Source organism: Natator depressus, chromosome 9 (assembly GCF_965152275.1).
Source record: "Natator depressus isolate rNatDep1 chromosome 9, rNatDep2.hap1, whole genome shotgun sequence".
Taxonomy (NCBI): domain Eukaryota; kingdom Metazoa; phylum Chordata; order Testudines; family Cheloniidae; genus Natator; species Natator depressus.
The window spans coordinates 5,260,810-5,277,480 of NC_134242.1; the positions used below are offsets into that span (position 1 = coordinate 5,260,810).

Sequence of the window (16,671 nt, forward strand, 5' to 3'; positions counted from 1 at the left end):
AGTCCAGACCCTGAAGCGTGTTCTGACCGCACGTCTTCCTTAGCAGCAAACAATTGCTTGCGGCCTGCTGGAGGAGGGAAAGATCCCGATGACGGCTGCCGTAAAATGTCAGTCATTCGAGCGGCTGTCCAAATCGGGGAAGAAGGAGAGTCAGGGGCTGACGTACAACCGGGCGCAGCGTGTACAAATAGTGCAGATGCTGGCGCCAGGCCTTCCTGTCCGAAAGCCTCCGAGAAAGCTGTAAAGAGAGGACAAAGGACAAGGAGAAGCACGGTCGGGCTCCTGACCCATCAGCAGGGCTGGGCTCAGATTTGACAGGTCCTCTGGTGTTTCGTTTTCTTCCCCCTTTCCGGGGTGACAGGCTTCTCTTCAGGGAACACGATGACGGCATATTCTGTGTTGTCGGGTGGGTAACTCTCCACCGGAGCCTCTGTGTGCTCCTCCTGCTGGAATTCCAACACGCCATAATCCACTGTGTAGGTCGTCACCTGTTCTTTCTTCTGCACAACAACAAGAGGGGGCATGCTTACGAAGAGTCACATCCACACACGCCTGGCTTCTCTATGTACCCCACACACAGGCACATGCAGGCGCGCTCCCACAGATTCAGACCTTTTAGGGCCAGAACAGACGACAGTGACCGGCCATTCTGACCTCCCATATAGCACAAGCCAGAGGACCTCAGCCAATAATTCCTGCCTCAAGCCCAGAACTTCTCTTTGAGCAGGAGGGTACCTTTTTAAAAGCCTCGATGTATAGACTCTACAAGATGCAGAATCCACCACCTCCCCAGGTAGGTGGCTCCAGTGGTTAATGACCCTGAATTAAAAACATGCACCAGGCTTCTAGTCTGAATTGGTCTAGCTTCAGCTTCCAGTCATGCCTTTTTCTGCCAGATTCAATCTCTTCCCTGGGTAGGTACTTACAGACTGTGATCAAGTTACCTCTTAACCTCCTCTTGGATAAACTAAATAGATTGAGCTTCTTTAGTCTCTCACTGTAAGGCATTATTAGAGAGCAACCAACTCTATGAACTCAGCAAGGCTGCAGTCAAAGCACCTTGCACTGTAATCCCATCAGCTCTCACAAACTCAGAGGACTGGACTTGGCTAGTAACTGGACAGGACGTCTGCAAGGGACAGGAGGTGCTAGTGATTTCGCAGGGAGCACTCCTCTCTGCATCAAGGCTGGCCCAGGTGTCCCAGCATGGCAGTCGGACACACCGTGAGCTGCGGGTGCCACCTTTGGGGGCTGACATACAATCAAGGTCCACACACCCATGGCCCTTTTATCAAGAGGAGGGACGTTAATCCAATTGTCCCAGTCCAACTGCAGCTCAGAGAATTGCATTCTCCCCCTGACTATTTCCAATGCAATATTCTTCGCTGTGCCATGGGGCTGCTGAACACCGACACACACCACATTAGCAATCCTTATCAGAAGTGTTTGTGTCGCTGCTCAGAACGCTGGGGGCTATTTGGAGATAAAAGGGGCCATGTAAATAGACAGTCAATCCATTATGATTATTGATAATAATGATACATTGGCTGCAAACCAAAGTACTTTGGCTGCATCTAAGAGTCTTCCATTCTGTTTCTTTTCTCTCTCTCGTTTCTCCTCATTTGCTGGAAGGTGCCTGGTTGCACTGGCCCTTGAAGGACTCGGACTGGGCTGTGGGGACGGGTGAGAAGCTATGGCATTGTGCAGTTCTGCCTGTGGCCCTGGTGTAAATCTGGGCACTTGCTACTAAAGACCTGGCAAGTCCAGGTTCCTTCCCGCCTGGCGACACTCCACAGCAGTGCAGCCGCACGTGAGTGACAGGGAACTTACCAAGAGTGCGTTTTCACGATGTGGTTTCTGCTGCCCTGCAAAGTAACACATTTGGTTAGACCATGCACAGGAGCTGGGCTGCAGCGAACATCACAGGGGGGAGTGGGCGTCAGACTTAGCTCCGCTTCCCGCAGCATTACAGCTCCCTGCAAACGACTCTGGGGCTGCACAGACTCCCCCCCACACCAGCCCCTTCCCTGAGCAAGATCCCACTGGAGGGTGTGCCGGCATCCACCAATCCAGACATACGTCCCCCAGGCTCCCCTGAAAGCCAGCAGGAGAGTCACCAGTGCACGGACTGCAGGGCTGGGCCCAGCGTTCTGGAGCAGAGACCCATTGTGCGGAGAATCGTGCCCTGTTTGTCTACTCTAACGCCCTGATCATGAGCAATTGATCACTAGGGCCAGACCCTATTCTGCTCTGTTCAGGTTCTTATGCCATGAGCATGTGTGAGGAGCTGAGCTCCTGGATCCAAGCCACCAGCCCAGGTATCGAGGCTGAAGAGCCCTGCTGGGACTGGTGGGCTGGAATCTCCTCACAGGTCTCTGGGCAGCTGCCGGGCAGCTCCCTGGCCATGCTGCGCCCTCAGTTTCTGGTAGCCAGCAGCCAACGTTCAGCCTGCCTAGTGGAGAGACCAGCCGATGGATACACAATGAATGCGCCCCAGCTCTGCTAGCCGAGGCTGCAGCAGGCTCATCGAGTCCAGCCGCCACTGGACAGGGACAGAGAGCCGCACTGAGTGGCTGTGGGGCCAACGGGCCGGACAAGCTGAACAGCTGGGGACCCTGCACTCAGACAGCCCTGCCCACCGTGGGCTCACTAAGGCCCAGGCCTGAGGAAGGGGCAGCGTGGAGGAGAGCTCTGGGACGCACAACCCCACTCCCGTGGGAGGGCACCCACCATGCCTTCCCTTGGGACCGCAGAGCCAGCTCCACAGGCCACGGCCCCGCCCAACCCAGACAGGGAGCCGGCCACACGCCTGCAGGGCTGGGGGCTAACGGCCCTTTACACAGGGGCTCCAGGCAGGGGGTAGGCTCCTTGTCCCGTCCCCCACACTGGCCCTACAATGGGCCGAGCCAGTCTAATGCGGGGTTGGGGGAATGTCAGAGATTTGGGGCCCAATCCTGGGAGGCGCTGAGCACTGTCCACTCCCAGTGAAGCCAGGGGGAATTTTGCCCGCGTTAACACCCCGGAAGGGCCTCAGCGTTCGGCCCACCGATTTCCACGGCACTCAGCACCTCTCGGGATGGAGGCAGAATGGCTGAGCTAGCCCTCCCATCCCCAGCGGCCCTGTCGGGTCTGTCTATACAAGCCTCTGCTCACCACAGTCCCTAAGCACCCCTCCTGTCCCCCACCCTTTTTTCTCCAGCTAGCCCTGGCTTTCTCCCAGCAGAGGCACCGGCTGGGAAGGGCAGCAGACTGCCGGGGCCGCACTCGCCCTGCCACGACGCACCTCCCGTCCGGCGCGTGGTGATGAAGAGCACATAGGTGATCGGCCCCAGCAGCATGGCCCCAGCGATGCTCACGCCAATGATGACTGGCACTTTAAAGTCGCCCACCTGGTTGTCCTCGGTCACGTTGGGAATGGTGGTGGGCTCTCCTTCTAGGGAATTGCAAATAAAAAAGGAGAACCACTGCAGTCTCTGTGAAATACAAAACAAACCAAGTCCTCTCCTCCAGCACGACAAGCCGCCCCCTCTGCCTCCTCACAGAGGGGCCACGGCCCAGCCTCAGCGCCACTGATTTGTCGCTTGCACCCCATGGCTGGAGTTCACAGCTCTTAAGGGAGCCCTACACCCATTGAGTTTCAACCTGTGGCATAAGCAGGACTTAACTGGTGTTCCCGGCTCGCACCAGCCCGCTGGACAGAGGTGAATTTCACACCGTTTGTCAGACCTAGCACTGGTGCTGTCGTCACACCGTGGGGTCGTATGACGGGACTGCCCGTGACAGCCGGGGAATGGACTCAATGACCCAGAGTGTCTCTTCCGGCCCTGTCTTCCTAGATCTTCCTAGTGCCACCCAATCAGTCCAGGCCCCTACTTAGCTCCATCTTCTATTTCATTTGATCAAAACAAAGGCAAGATGAAACATCTGTACTCAAAGTAATGCAGTGCCCCCCTGCCTCCATTCGATTCGGCGGTTCTGGGTAATAGGGTCAGCTGGAAGAGGCTCTGGCCTAGTATAAGACTGTGTAACGAACTGGTGGCCACATATGTACAGGCACCATCCGTCAATATTAGCAGCCAAACCCAGAACCTTTGCACCCAACACACATCTGTATCAGCTGAGATAAGAACATAAGAATGGCCATAGTGGGTCAGACCAATGGTCCATCTAGCCCAGTATCCTGTGTTCTGACCATGGCCAATACAAGGTGCTTCAGAGGGAATGAACAGAACAGGGCAATTATCAAGTGATTCATCCCCTGTTGTCCAGCTTCTGGCAGTCAGAGGCTTAGGACACCCAGAGCATGGGGTTGTATCCCTGACCCTCTTGACTAATAGCCATTGAGGGACCTGGGAGATACAGGTGTAATCCCATTAGCTCTGTGTAAGTAGGAGGCTGTCAGAGTCACTTGAGTTGTTTGCCAGAGGGACACATAGTCACAAAGACTAAGGCAATTAGAGCTGCTAGATTGGGGGAGGGGGGGCAATTTAATTCACAAAACAAATTGAAATATTTCCATTTCACAGGCTGCAAATGGCCCCCTTTCTCTCTTTTTTTTTTTTTTTCAAAAACTTTCATGACATTTTCAAATCAAAAATATTCCTGAAGTGGTCGACGTTGTTTACTGACAAACGTGCTTTTGGTGAGCATAAAAGCCCCCTCCCCCCTGTGTTTGGCAAACGAAAGAATGCTGATAACCATTTCAATGACCGTTTCTATGTCTTTGATCAAAACCATCACCAAAAACGGTTTTTCACAACATTTTTCCTTTCTAAAAAAGCCACTTTTGACCCCAAAAAATGGGATTGAAAAGTTTCATCCAGCTGTAAAGGGCAGGTATTGCACTCTGACACGTCAGGGGCGCTGGAACATTTTGTATAGCGGGGGTGCTGAGAGCCATTGAACCAAACTGTAAGCCCTGGATATAATGGAAACCACTTCAAGCCAGGGGATGTGGTGGGGCTGCACACCCCCCGCGCATCCCTAGTTCCAGCACCTATGTTACACTGTGAGCTCTGTGGGGCAGGGATCGGCTTTTTGATCTGTGTCTGTACAGCGCCTAGCACCGTGGGGTCCTGGCCCATGATGGGGCCTCATTGGTGCTTCCATAAAAGATAATAATAATAATAATAGTCCCTGCTCGTCCCATGCATCTTAGATCTACAGGAGTTCAAACTCCACCTGCAGCACCCTTTTCTAATACGCGACAGCTGCATAAATACAGACAACAGGGTTGTCAGGGGCGTGAGCCTTCAGCATCTAAAACATGCAACATAAAGGAGCTGGGCTTTAGCGGAAGGGCGAGAGATGCTTATGGACTTGGGCTTCCACCTCCCTGTTGACTGTGGTATCAGGAAGCATGTGGCCATGGGTGAGAGGTCCTTACAGTGGCAGCAGATAATTAGCTGGGCTGGGACAGTAAAATAAGAAAATATCCATGGCCGAGTGACTGCTGCCAGGTAAAATGCCACGGTTTATTATTTCTGAAGCATCACAACTGTGCACCGGGTGCTTGATGTGGGTCAAGCTCTCCCCCTACCAACTTGATTTCAGTTACCCGCAGTGAGCCCAGTGGGGCCTGCCCCAGCACAGATCTGGCCTTGATTCAGGTCAGCTGCTGGAAATGTGGCCGTGTGGTTTGTAAACATCACACCAGAGACCATTACTACTTTCACTCTGGCCAGGAAATCACACGTAACAGTGTCTAACCCTGGGGTCCGTGGTCCCGGAGTGGTGCCTTTGGGTGCTACCGTAATATATTGGTTGGAAAGAGGAGCCCCGACATACACCCTGCAGAGCAGCAAGCGAAGGCTCTGGCTGACCACCAGCAGACAGGAACTCCACAGCCAGAGATGCTGACTGATTTGAGCAGCTGGGAACTGCACATTCTAACCTAGCTCGTTAGGGCATCACGGGGTGGGGGGAATTCTGGACTGGAAATATCACTCAGCCCACAGGCCAACAGAGCATTGTAGCAAATCTTCAGCCTCACTGCGTCGCATGGACGCCTGGAACTTCCCCGCAGCACGGAGGACAGAGCTCAGCCTCTCCCGCTCCAAAAGCACAAGCCCCTACCACTAACGCAGGGTCTCTGGCACACAGCTGGGCTGCTGTGAGCCCCTCCAGCAGAGGGCTGCGGTAGACACGCATACAGGCTTGCTCGTTATACTGTCTTTGAAACAAACCTGTAACTATGAGCTGGGACACGTTGCTTTCCACCACTTTACTGGGCGAGGAGAAAGCGATCAGCCCGCAGTAGTACTTGCCACTGTCATTCTCAGTTAGGTGCAGAATCCTTATCTCAACAGACGAGGTATGGTTGATAAGGGTGAATTTCTCCTTCGGGAATTTATTTGCATTCCCATTAAACTCGGCAATTTTTTGTGTGTACGTGGAATTGATCTTTTTGTACCAGTTTAAACTATAATCAAACTGAGGGAAGTTCGCCGTGGTAATATTGCAGAAGAAGCTGGCTGTGTCGCCCACAGGCAAGGATAGCTTCTCCGGGGAAAACGTCACTGTTTCTGAGAAAGGAAAGACACAAAGAACAGGACACCGTGATCAGCAGGAGCCGATACACTGATGGGTCTCGCAGGCACATTGCACAAACCATTATTATTTATTTATTCTTTGTATTACCGGCGCACCCAGCAGCCCTCGTGCTGCATCAGGACCCCCCTGCGCTGGGTGCTCTACAAACGCAGAACAGACAATGGTTATTATTGATAGGGTGGTAGCACCTAGAGGCTTCAGTCAAAGATCAGGGCCCTGTCGTACAAGGTGCTGTATGAATGAGTAGAACAAAGGCAGTCCCTGCCCTGGAGTGTTTGGATCTTTGGCCTTTCCCAATCCCCCCACCACTAAAAGCAGAGGGAGGATCCAGCCGCAATGTATGTGCTGACAGCCTGAGAAATGGTTAACCATGGGTATGCTCCAGCGCAGCAAACATTGCTCCCCTTAGACAAAAGGAAATTCAACCCCTGTCCCTGTTGTGGCTGTCTCACAGGCATTGGGAAGCTCTGTGCAGTCCTTGCGAGGGATGCTGCATTCTCAGTCTATGCCTGAGCCTCCTACCTCAAAGGTGCACAGAGAGGCAGTGTGACTCAGTGGGTAGAGCACTAGACTGGGACTCAGAAGAGCTGGGTTACATTCCTGGATCAGTCACTGGCAAGTTGGGTGACCTTGGACAAGTCACTTGCCTCAGTTTCCCCCTCTATAAAATGGGACTAACGATCCCTCTTTTTTAAAGTGCTTTGAGAGCGACTGATAGAAGAGTGTTGTAAAGCCAGGGGAAGATGAAAAGTGCTGCACATCTGTAATTAATTGGTTAATTTATTACTGACTCATTATTGTCAGACAAAAAGGTGTCATGAGTCTAAGTGATGATTAATGCTCTGTCTCCTCCATGGTATGTATGCAGAGCAGCGACCAGAATTTAAAGCTAAAACATTTAGCATTGGTTCTTTTCCTTGTTTGTCAGCAATATGGGGCCCACGCAGAGTCTAGGAAATTTACAAGGGCTTCACCTTCCCCTGCTTCATTGGCAGCTGGCTGTTCTGAAAACCTCTGGGCACTGAGGGTTTGGAAATCTCCCGGAGAGCTCTATGTACTGCAGAGTTCCCGATGAGTGGGGCGCACTTGGGTGTCTCAAGCCAGGTCCTCAAAATCTCTAGTCACTTTTGCAGATTTTTGCCGGAATTAAAAGTATGTATTAAATGTATTAACTGTTTGTTGTGTCTACCTTCTCAAGTGGAAGCTCTTTATCTGTATGTACCACACGGCACTGAATACAAAGCCCTCCTGGCCTAACTCCATTGAAATCAATGGGATCTTGACAACAAAGGGTCTGGTGTTGGTGCTAAATAACTAGCTAACGTTTAATCATTGGTAATAACTGTTCTATTAAATGTTTATACGGGGCCAAATTCGGCTCTCGGTTGCACCCACTTGACCGCAGAGGAACTTCCAGCTGTTTCATATGAAAATTAGGATCTATTTTTATACCATGTTAGTCATCCTTTCTGTGGCTGATTTTGCCTCTGAAAGCCAGCAGGTGAAACTGACGCAGAGTTGATTTACAGGGTGGGGTGGGGGCATAACTGATTGTGTACCTGATTCCAACCAGGGTGCGTGAAGCTACCCTGCCTACCCTGAGAAGCCCACATGGCTAGTTGGAAAGGTGCACATGTTGCCTCATTTGTCGCTCTCTGTCACCTCTTCTCTCCGCCAGGTGTTGAAGGGGTAATAACACAATCAACTCTGTAGCAACAGACTGATGCCCTAAGCTGCGAATTCTGGGTCATATCGTACCTGTGCTCGGCCTATGGAACTCCCGTTGACGTCAGCTGCGTGGACTGGGCCAACGACTGAGGGTAGAGTATGGCCTATGGCATTACCGCAGGACTGAGGCAAGTGATGATTCAAGGGTGCAAAGAGGGAGACAGTGGACTCTAGATCATACACAGAGACCCCCGAGGGCCAAGGCTTTCCAAAATGAATAGTTATTTTAAGCGCCCAACTAGACACCGCAAGGGACCTGATCTTCAAGTACTGAGCAGGCCGACCCAGAGAATTCCCATGCGGCAGGCCACGGCAAGTCAGGCATACATGCCTCAGTTCCCCCCTCTGGTAACCCATGGGTTCTACGCCAGGCTCTCTTGCTTCAATAATACTCCTCCTTGGGGACAGTTCATTAAAAAAACATGATGCAAATAAGTCCATAACCACAAGTCCCAATCACTATCCATTTCCAATACACAGTGTAAGCCGTCTTTAAAACTCAAGATATCTCATCCCTCCATGCCCACCTAACACAGCCCGGCACCTTGGACCATGCCCGGACTCTCTGTAAGTCCTTGTCTTTTCCTCTGGCCCGGGACAGCCACCCCAGTCCTTCTAATTAGAGTGCAACCCTGCTCTTCTCAGCAGGAACCCCCCCCCCACAGCTGAGCATCCGTCACACACACCCCCCACCCCCCGACCCTCTCCCAGTTCCTTGGGGTCCAGCGCTCTAGCCCTGGAGATAGCAACAGTCAGCTCCTCCGCTGCTCTTCTGCCTTCTCCCAGGTCCCAAACCCGCCACCTCTGGCAGCTCCCATCTCCAGCCCTTCTTCTGCGGCCTCTGTCTCACCCGGTCTCTCTTGCACGCTCCAGTCCCAGGGGACTCTAGTAGTCACTCCCAAGGATCTTCCTGCTTCTGGCCTCTCTCCCTATTCCCAGTGAGTACCCCACATCTGTTCTCTCTCTTCCCCCTTTCCAGACTGACTCTGTGCCCTGGTTCACCCAGGGGCCTCCTCTTATAGCCCACTGGGGCCAGCTGGCCCAGCACAGATGCACTGGCCCTGCTCCTTAAAGGTGCACTGGCCCCTCCCCCGCCCCAAATCTTGGCCTGTATCCATTATTGTCACCTTTCTTGCCTCACCCACCCACCCACTGCTTCTTGCCTTCGCCTCAGCAGTGAAGTAAGTGTGTGGGGCAGGAGCTGTCTTTACACTGAATATTTGCGTAGGTCCTAGCAGAAGGGGGGCGGCTCTCTGACTGTGTGTTTCTAAGCACCACTGCAATCACAGCGACACCAATCGTAATCATCATGATCATTTTAAAATATCATTTTAAATAAAGTGTTCACTGTCCCCATCTGCCCCCGTCCCCTGCAGTCATTAATAATCCGTCTAATGTGCCTCAGCCCTGGAGGAATCACCCCGTGGGATCAGAGCAAGAGCCACCAGGGAAACTACAGTCCTCAGCCACTCCACTGAGACTGCCAGCAACCGTGTCAGACGTGCCCTCTAGGCCCTGGACTGAGACCACCAGCTCCTTTCCCTGAGGCCACCCAGCTGCTGGCAGACAATGACCAGCCTGTGACTTGAACTCATTGCCTAGCAAGGTAATGCTCCATCCCTGTGGGAGCTCCCCTGTGACAAAGTGGGAATTTTTTGTAACATGAAGCCTATGTGTGCCTCGGTTTCCCCCTATGTTTTGCATTCATAGACTCATAGAATCGTAGAATATTAGGGTTGGAAGAGACCTCAGGAGGTCACCTAGTCCAATCCCCTGCTCAAAGCAGGACCAACACCAACTAAATCATCCCAGCCAAGGCTTTGTCAAGCCAGGCCTTAAAAACCTACCCAGCAAAGGGGAAAGAATTAAGTTGGCTGTCAGGACAGACTAAGAGACATAGGTGTCACCGAGCTGTCTGAACAAACTGCATGGCTCATTAAAAGAACTGGCCGAGGCCAAATCATATCAATGGAAAATGCAAGAAGACAACGGAAAACCCCAATGGGCCGAATACTTACAGCCAGCAATCAATGACCCAGACGCTCCTGTCACCTAAATACGAGCGATACCCACCCGTGTGCCTATCTGCAAGGAGGTGCCCATTCTGGTCTTGGCTCACTAGTGTTTATCGGCTGGGCATCCGTGCATGAGGGCTGCGAACTCAGCATGGCCTGGCCTGGAGAACAAAGGGCTGAGAGGTGACTAGCAGGGAATAAAGCACTGGTTTCTGGCTCTCTGTGACGCTGGCAGACCAGGTGCCAGCTCATGCCAGATCCCCATGCCTGAGAGATACAGACCTGGAGCCAGGCTGGCTCCCCTGTGTGTTAATATGGTTAAAATAGGTGTAAGAATTCTAAGAATGCATTTTGACTTTATTGAATGGTGGTAAGGTGCTGCCTACATTAACCTCACTTATAACATCTGTATTCCATAGTGTACGGCAATATTTGTACTGTGAGCCTCTGTGGCTGTGTAAATCACCAGACAGGAAAGAGACATGAACTAGTATAAAGTGCTGATCTCTAACAGAAGGTGTTATGCCCTGCCCAACTATTGTCATTAAAAAGGACAAAAGACTCAGTTGTCCTGCTCTTCCCCCCACACCCTGCATGGCAAGGAGTCATGCAAGGGAATTCCTCCCATCAGCTGAGTTTGCAGCCCCGAGCACATGGCAGGAGGGAGATAAAAACCCCAAAGAGAAGGAACTAACTATGTCCATACTGCTTGGACTCCAGGGGACAAGGTTTTTAGGCACAAGCAAGAGATCCCCAGTGCTTAGCCTGGGGTAGCCCTAAAGGACATAGAGAGCTTGCTTTTATTACCTTTTGAAACTTAAGATCATAACTCATTTGTGTATCTATGTTTGCCTGCTTTAACCTTGTAAATAACTCTCCTGTTTCCTTTACATACTTAATAAATCTGTACATAGTTTATTATGGGATTGGCTACAAGCCTTGTCTTTGGTGTAAGATCTATGGTGCAACTGACCTGGGATAAGTGACTGGTCCTTTGGGGCTGGAAGTAACCTGAATGTTGCTGTGATTCTTGGTGTAAAGGACCATCCACCACAAAGGCAGGGTGGCGAGACAGATCGGAGAACGCAAGGGGACCGTCTGTGATTCCATGTTAAGGCTGTTACAACGCCTGAGGAGTTTACACTTGGCATTTGGTTGGTGAAATCTAAGTATAGAGCTCACAGCCAGTTTGGGGTTTGTGCCCTGCTTCCTGGCAGTCTGCCCTGAGGTTGATATGCACGCTCTTGGGTCACAGCCGGCAGCTTTACACTCTCTCCTGGGACTGACTAAGGCAGTCAGAAAGAGACAGAGCCTGAAAATGGAACTCACAACAGCTTGGCTGGGGAATTGCTCTGGCTTGACCAGAATGGACGACTCTTTCACCTCTATTTGTTTGCACTAACCCAAGGACTTCCAGTGCTGTGTCCCAGGTGACTAATGAATCCTACGCTGCTTGAGTGACCCTGGAAACACAAGGTGAGGTGAACTAGTCCCTCAGGAGGGGACCAGTCCTGACCTGGAGTCTCAGTTGGACTCGCTGAGCAGAGTTCCTGGTGTGAAACAGGAGTGCTGGAGCCGAGTAGCTCAGTCTAGGAAGCAGTGAGGCAGTATGGCCAACTCTGAAGAAAGAGTGGGACCCCTTGGGGGTCTGGCACATTAGAGGGGTTCCTCCCAGAGACTGTTCAAAAGCTGGGACAACTTGTTCAAAGCACTGGTGCACGGATGCCCGGCTGATAAACACTAGTGAGCCAAGAACAGAATGGGCACCGCCTTGCAGATGGGCACACGGGTGGGCAGTGCTCGTATTTAGGCTACAGGAGTGTACAGGGCTGCAGCCATATGCTCTAGGGACATTAACGTTAATCCTCTTAACCCGGCCATTAATTAACACTTGACATGATCTATTTTATGATTGTAATTTAACGGCTTATGAGCATCATTGGCAAAATACTGGATGAGGGAAGGGCTTCATATATACAAGCCCAAACTGGAAGCCTTTACTTCCATTGACTGAAGCCAATGGGGCTAGATTCATTGGGAGGAAGAGCTTCACAGTCCGCCCCACAATTATTATCATGAATTATTGATAATAAGCTTCTCGGGCGCTTTCCCCAATAAATCTCTCTCTCCAGGTTAGACCCGGTCTTGAGCCCGTCTAGATGGCAGTGTTGGAAATCCAGATCTACATCCAGATTTTTGACTTGAGCCCCTTACTAACGCATCTTGAGAGACAGACATTAAATTAATGGTCATTCCGATTTCCCAGGGGAAAGTAGTAACAAGCCGTTTCTCTCACAGATTACAAGAGCCAGTGATCCGAGCTGACAGTCCCCTTGAAAGCTCCAGAGATTAATAAACACATAAATCCCTTTTATTAAACACAGAAGATCAAAACCTCCTGGGTCCAATCATGAATGCTGGCACACAATTCCCTCAGCTTCTATGGACATTTCAGACAGGCAAGGAAGTTTACAGAAGTTACGAGGCTTCCTTATGAGATAGGGGATTAGAAGGACAATTGGTCTGTTGTGAGACGGCATAACCCCTGGTTATGAATAAATGACTGAGGACATTCAGATGAGAAGAGACAACTGGGGAATCATTGCAGATTCCCAAAGTAGGCTCTTTGGGGCAAGGGCTGTCCTTTTGCTCGATGAGGATGCCGCACTTAGCACACTGGGATACTGGTCCATGACTGGTGCTCCTAGTGCTATGGTACCACACATATAATAATAATAATTAATAAGTAGGCAAATTTCAGAGTAGCAGCCGTGTTAGTCTGTATTCGCAAAAAGAAAAGGAGGGCTTGTGGCACCTTAGAGACTAACACATTTATTTGAGCATAAGTGAATGCATCCGATGAAGTGAGCTGTAGCTCACGAAAGCTCATGCTCAAATAAATGTGTTAGTCTCTAAGGTGCCACAAGTCCTCCTTTTCTTTAAGTAGGCAAAAGAGTTTGTCTGGGTTTTGCACTTGTCAATATGGTTTAATTTGCGTGATTGGATTTTATTTGACGTGGAAAATATTAGACAGGTTTGGGGTTTGGGTTTTTTTACAAAATGCAGCTGTTTGCCCTGACTGCAGCGGGTAAAGGACTTTATGACCTGACACTGCTTTTTTTTTACTAGTTCTAAAACAAAATCCAGACATTGCTCATTTCCAGAACTCACTTTACCAAGTTTAGAACCCGCTCAAGAACTCGTCACAGCTGGAGTTCATTTTGGCTCTGCCAGATGTGATTTCTGTGCTTTCACATGCCTTTGATTTGATTTCTTTTCCCCTTAGCTCAGCCTTGAAGCCAGACAATGACCTTCAGGGCAGAGTCTTTATTGTTCCCATGGCACAAGGTGCCAGTCACTTACAGTCGCATATTTTTGTTTCATTTTTCCAGCCATGGCATTTTGTCTGGGCTTGTCACCTACGGATATCAGAGTGCTTTACAAATGTGGGTACATATCGTTGACCACCTTTTACTGATGGTCCCCCCCCCCCGGGGCACAGAGACAGGACATGGCCTGGCCACACATCAAGTCAGGGGCAAAGCAGGCACAGAATCCCGGGTGTCCTGACTCTCAGCCTCATGCTCTGTACCAGACCACACCACGTTCCATTTTCAGAAGATCCCGTGAACAACAATGGATTAAAGGCCTGAACCTCAGAGATCAGGCCCTGAATGAAGGGGGGATTGGAGGGCAGGGGGAAGGTCCAAAAAGTTTTGCCAAACCCAATTTTTAATATTATAATACATCTACCCATTCCACTGCCTTCCCCCCCCAGCTCCCTCCAACTATTTGTTTCCCCTTCCACTACTCTCAGGCTTCTACCTTCAAACTGAGCGGTAATGGGGGCTGGATCGGGGCCCCGCATCCACGCCAAACATTTGCATTTGTTTCTATCCCGGGGTCTCTTCCCAGATGCTGGCTGCCTGGGCATTTCAGGTCCGGCATTTGGCTTTCCTGCCTTCTCGCTGCCGGGGCTGTTTCCACCGCTTGCACGGCTCTAAGCCTAGCAGACGCTCCCCGCCAGGCATAAGCCGCACCAGCTTTGTGTTCAGGAGCGCTGTGAGCGTGTCGCGCCGCCCAGATACATACCAAGCTGGGAGAGCAGCAGCACTGGCCTGCAGGTCAGCAGCACTGCACAGATGCCGACCACGAGAACAAGCATCGTCCCTGGCGTCGCCTTCGAGGGGCCGGGAGCCCTCTGGGGGTTGGCTTCCTCCCCTGCACGTGCGATGCACCAGTCAGGATCCAAGCTGCTATGTCTGTGCTGTGTGGCGGGAGGGCACTCCGGGGCCTGGCCTGGCCACCTCGTGTCCCAGTGGCACTGTTCCCCCCGGGGGCCGCACGGCGGCTGTCGACTGACTGCAGCTGAAGCAGAAGTGGAAATGAAACGTACCCATCTCGGCTTGAGAGGGAAACCCTCCCTGCCTCCCGCCCCCATCTTTCCCCTCCTCCTCCTTCTCCTCTGACACAGCTCGACAGCTGCGCCCGGCCCCGCTCCCCCGCTCCGCACCCAGGAGCCTCGGCAGGCTCCCACGCGCCATCCACCCGCACAGAAGAGAAAGCGGCATCAGCAGAACGTTAGGGGTCTGAGGCACGAGACCACAAGCGAAGGGGGAGGGGGCCCGGAGCCGCACTTCCTTTGCCCCACACTTGACGTCACCCACAGGTTTGCTCCTGCCAGGCAAACGGCTCTGCGTTTTCTGCTTGTGGCTGGGGGAGCGCTTATCTCTGTATTATTTATTCTGGCTTTTTATAGGGCTGCTGACAGCTCCCGGCCTGACAGCCCCAGAGACGGGACTCCTCTGTTTATCCAGACAGCAAGTACATCACACTTCCCCTAAGCCCCCACCAGGTCCCCTCAGCCTTTGCCCTTAAGTGGTCACCTCTAGCGGCGGAAAGGGTCTCTCGGTCCCCACGGTCTCCATTTGCTCCTTGGCTTCTCAGCTGAGATTCCATCCGATGAAGTGAGCTGTAGCTCACGAAAGCTCATGCTCAAATAAATTGGTTAGTCTCTAAGGTGCCACAAGTCCTCCTTTTCTTTTTGCCAACCGGGGCATTAGCTAATGCCAATGGCTTGAGATGGGGACACTTGCTGACGGGGAACTGGAGTGAGGCCACCAAACTCAATTCATGTAGGCCAAACAGCCATTAGATGGCAGCCATTTTGATTCATCACCCACCTAGCCTGGATTCAGACCTACAACCTACAGAACCTTATCAATCCCCTGAATTATCCAGGGAGAGAGAGAGACACAGAAAGAGAGAGAGAGATAGCTTCATGAGCTGAGACTACTAACAAGAGTACCAGCTTGTGCCCACACTCAAGAGTTTGAAGAAGATGATGATGGTAGATTTTTCTGCCAACCCATCTCCCAAACTATAACTGTCTAAAATGAAGAGGACTAAAGATAAATGTTATATTCAGAAGGTGCTTCCCACACACTCAAAGGAACTGTGTACAGAAAATCTTAAGGCCAGTTTTGCAAGGAAGAGGGCTAGAGGACAATTAGATACCACAGTGCGAGGGGCCTTAGAAAAACCTATGACAGATGATTAGACAGATGACCCATAGCACCTCAGTCTTTTCCATCTTAACCAACTTTGCTTCTATGTGTCTGCTGTGCTGACTAACATTTGCATAGGAAATCAACTATGATGAAACCGCCCCGTTCTATGGTTCTTCCTGCATCTCTTGAATGGAAGCTCATTACCTTTAGAAAGTCTCAGGGGAAAATTCGTGATTTGTTCTTGTTTGTCATTGTGATCTGATAAATTTCCGTGCTTGCAGAAATGAACCAGGCTGTTGTGGTTAGTTCAATGACAGCATTCAAATCCAGCATCAGGGTGGCCTAGATCAGTGACTCTCAACCAAGGGTACGCATACTCCTGGGGGTACACAGAGGTCTTCCAGGGGGTACATCAACTCATCTAGATATTTGGCTAGTTTTACAACAGACTCCATAAAAAGCACTAGTGAAGTCAGTACAAACTAAAATTTAATACAGACTTGTTTATACTGCTCTATATACGATACTCTGAAAAGTACGTACAGTATTTATATTCCAATTGATTTATTTTATAATTATATGGTAAAACTGACAAAGTCAACAATTTTTCAGTAATAGTGTGCAGGGACACTTTTGTATTTTTATGTCTGATTTTGTAGGCAAGTAGTTTTTAAGTGAGGTGAAACTTGGGGGTACATGAGCCAAATCAGACACCTGAAAGGGGTACAGTAGTCTGGAAAGATTGAGAGCCACTGGTCTAGATGGCACGGGGCCAGCCTGCTAATTAGAGATGGGCCAAATGGTAAGATTTCAGATCTGGGGCTGGAGTATATCTAATGTAACATAGGTCTGATGGGATGTTCATC

The 16,671-nt window shown here is 50.9% G+C and overlaps 1 protein-coding gene across 1 annotated transcript; it reads right to left on the bottom strand.

The window, feature by feature from the left end:
* Nucleotides 1-290: 290 nt before the first annotated feature.
* Nucleotides 291-14,539, bottom strand: LOC141993332 (programmed cell death protein 1-like). The gene is given in 5 exon segments (XM_074962869.1): nt 291-500; nt 1,831-1,865; nt 3,284-3,433; nt 6,186-6,524; nt 14,388-14,539. Coding segments are annotated over 5 exon segments (807 nt in total). The 5' UTR covers nt 14,461-14,539.
* Between the last annotated feature and the right edge of the window lie 2,132 nt (nt 14,540-16,671).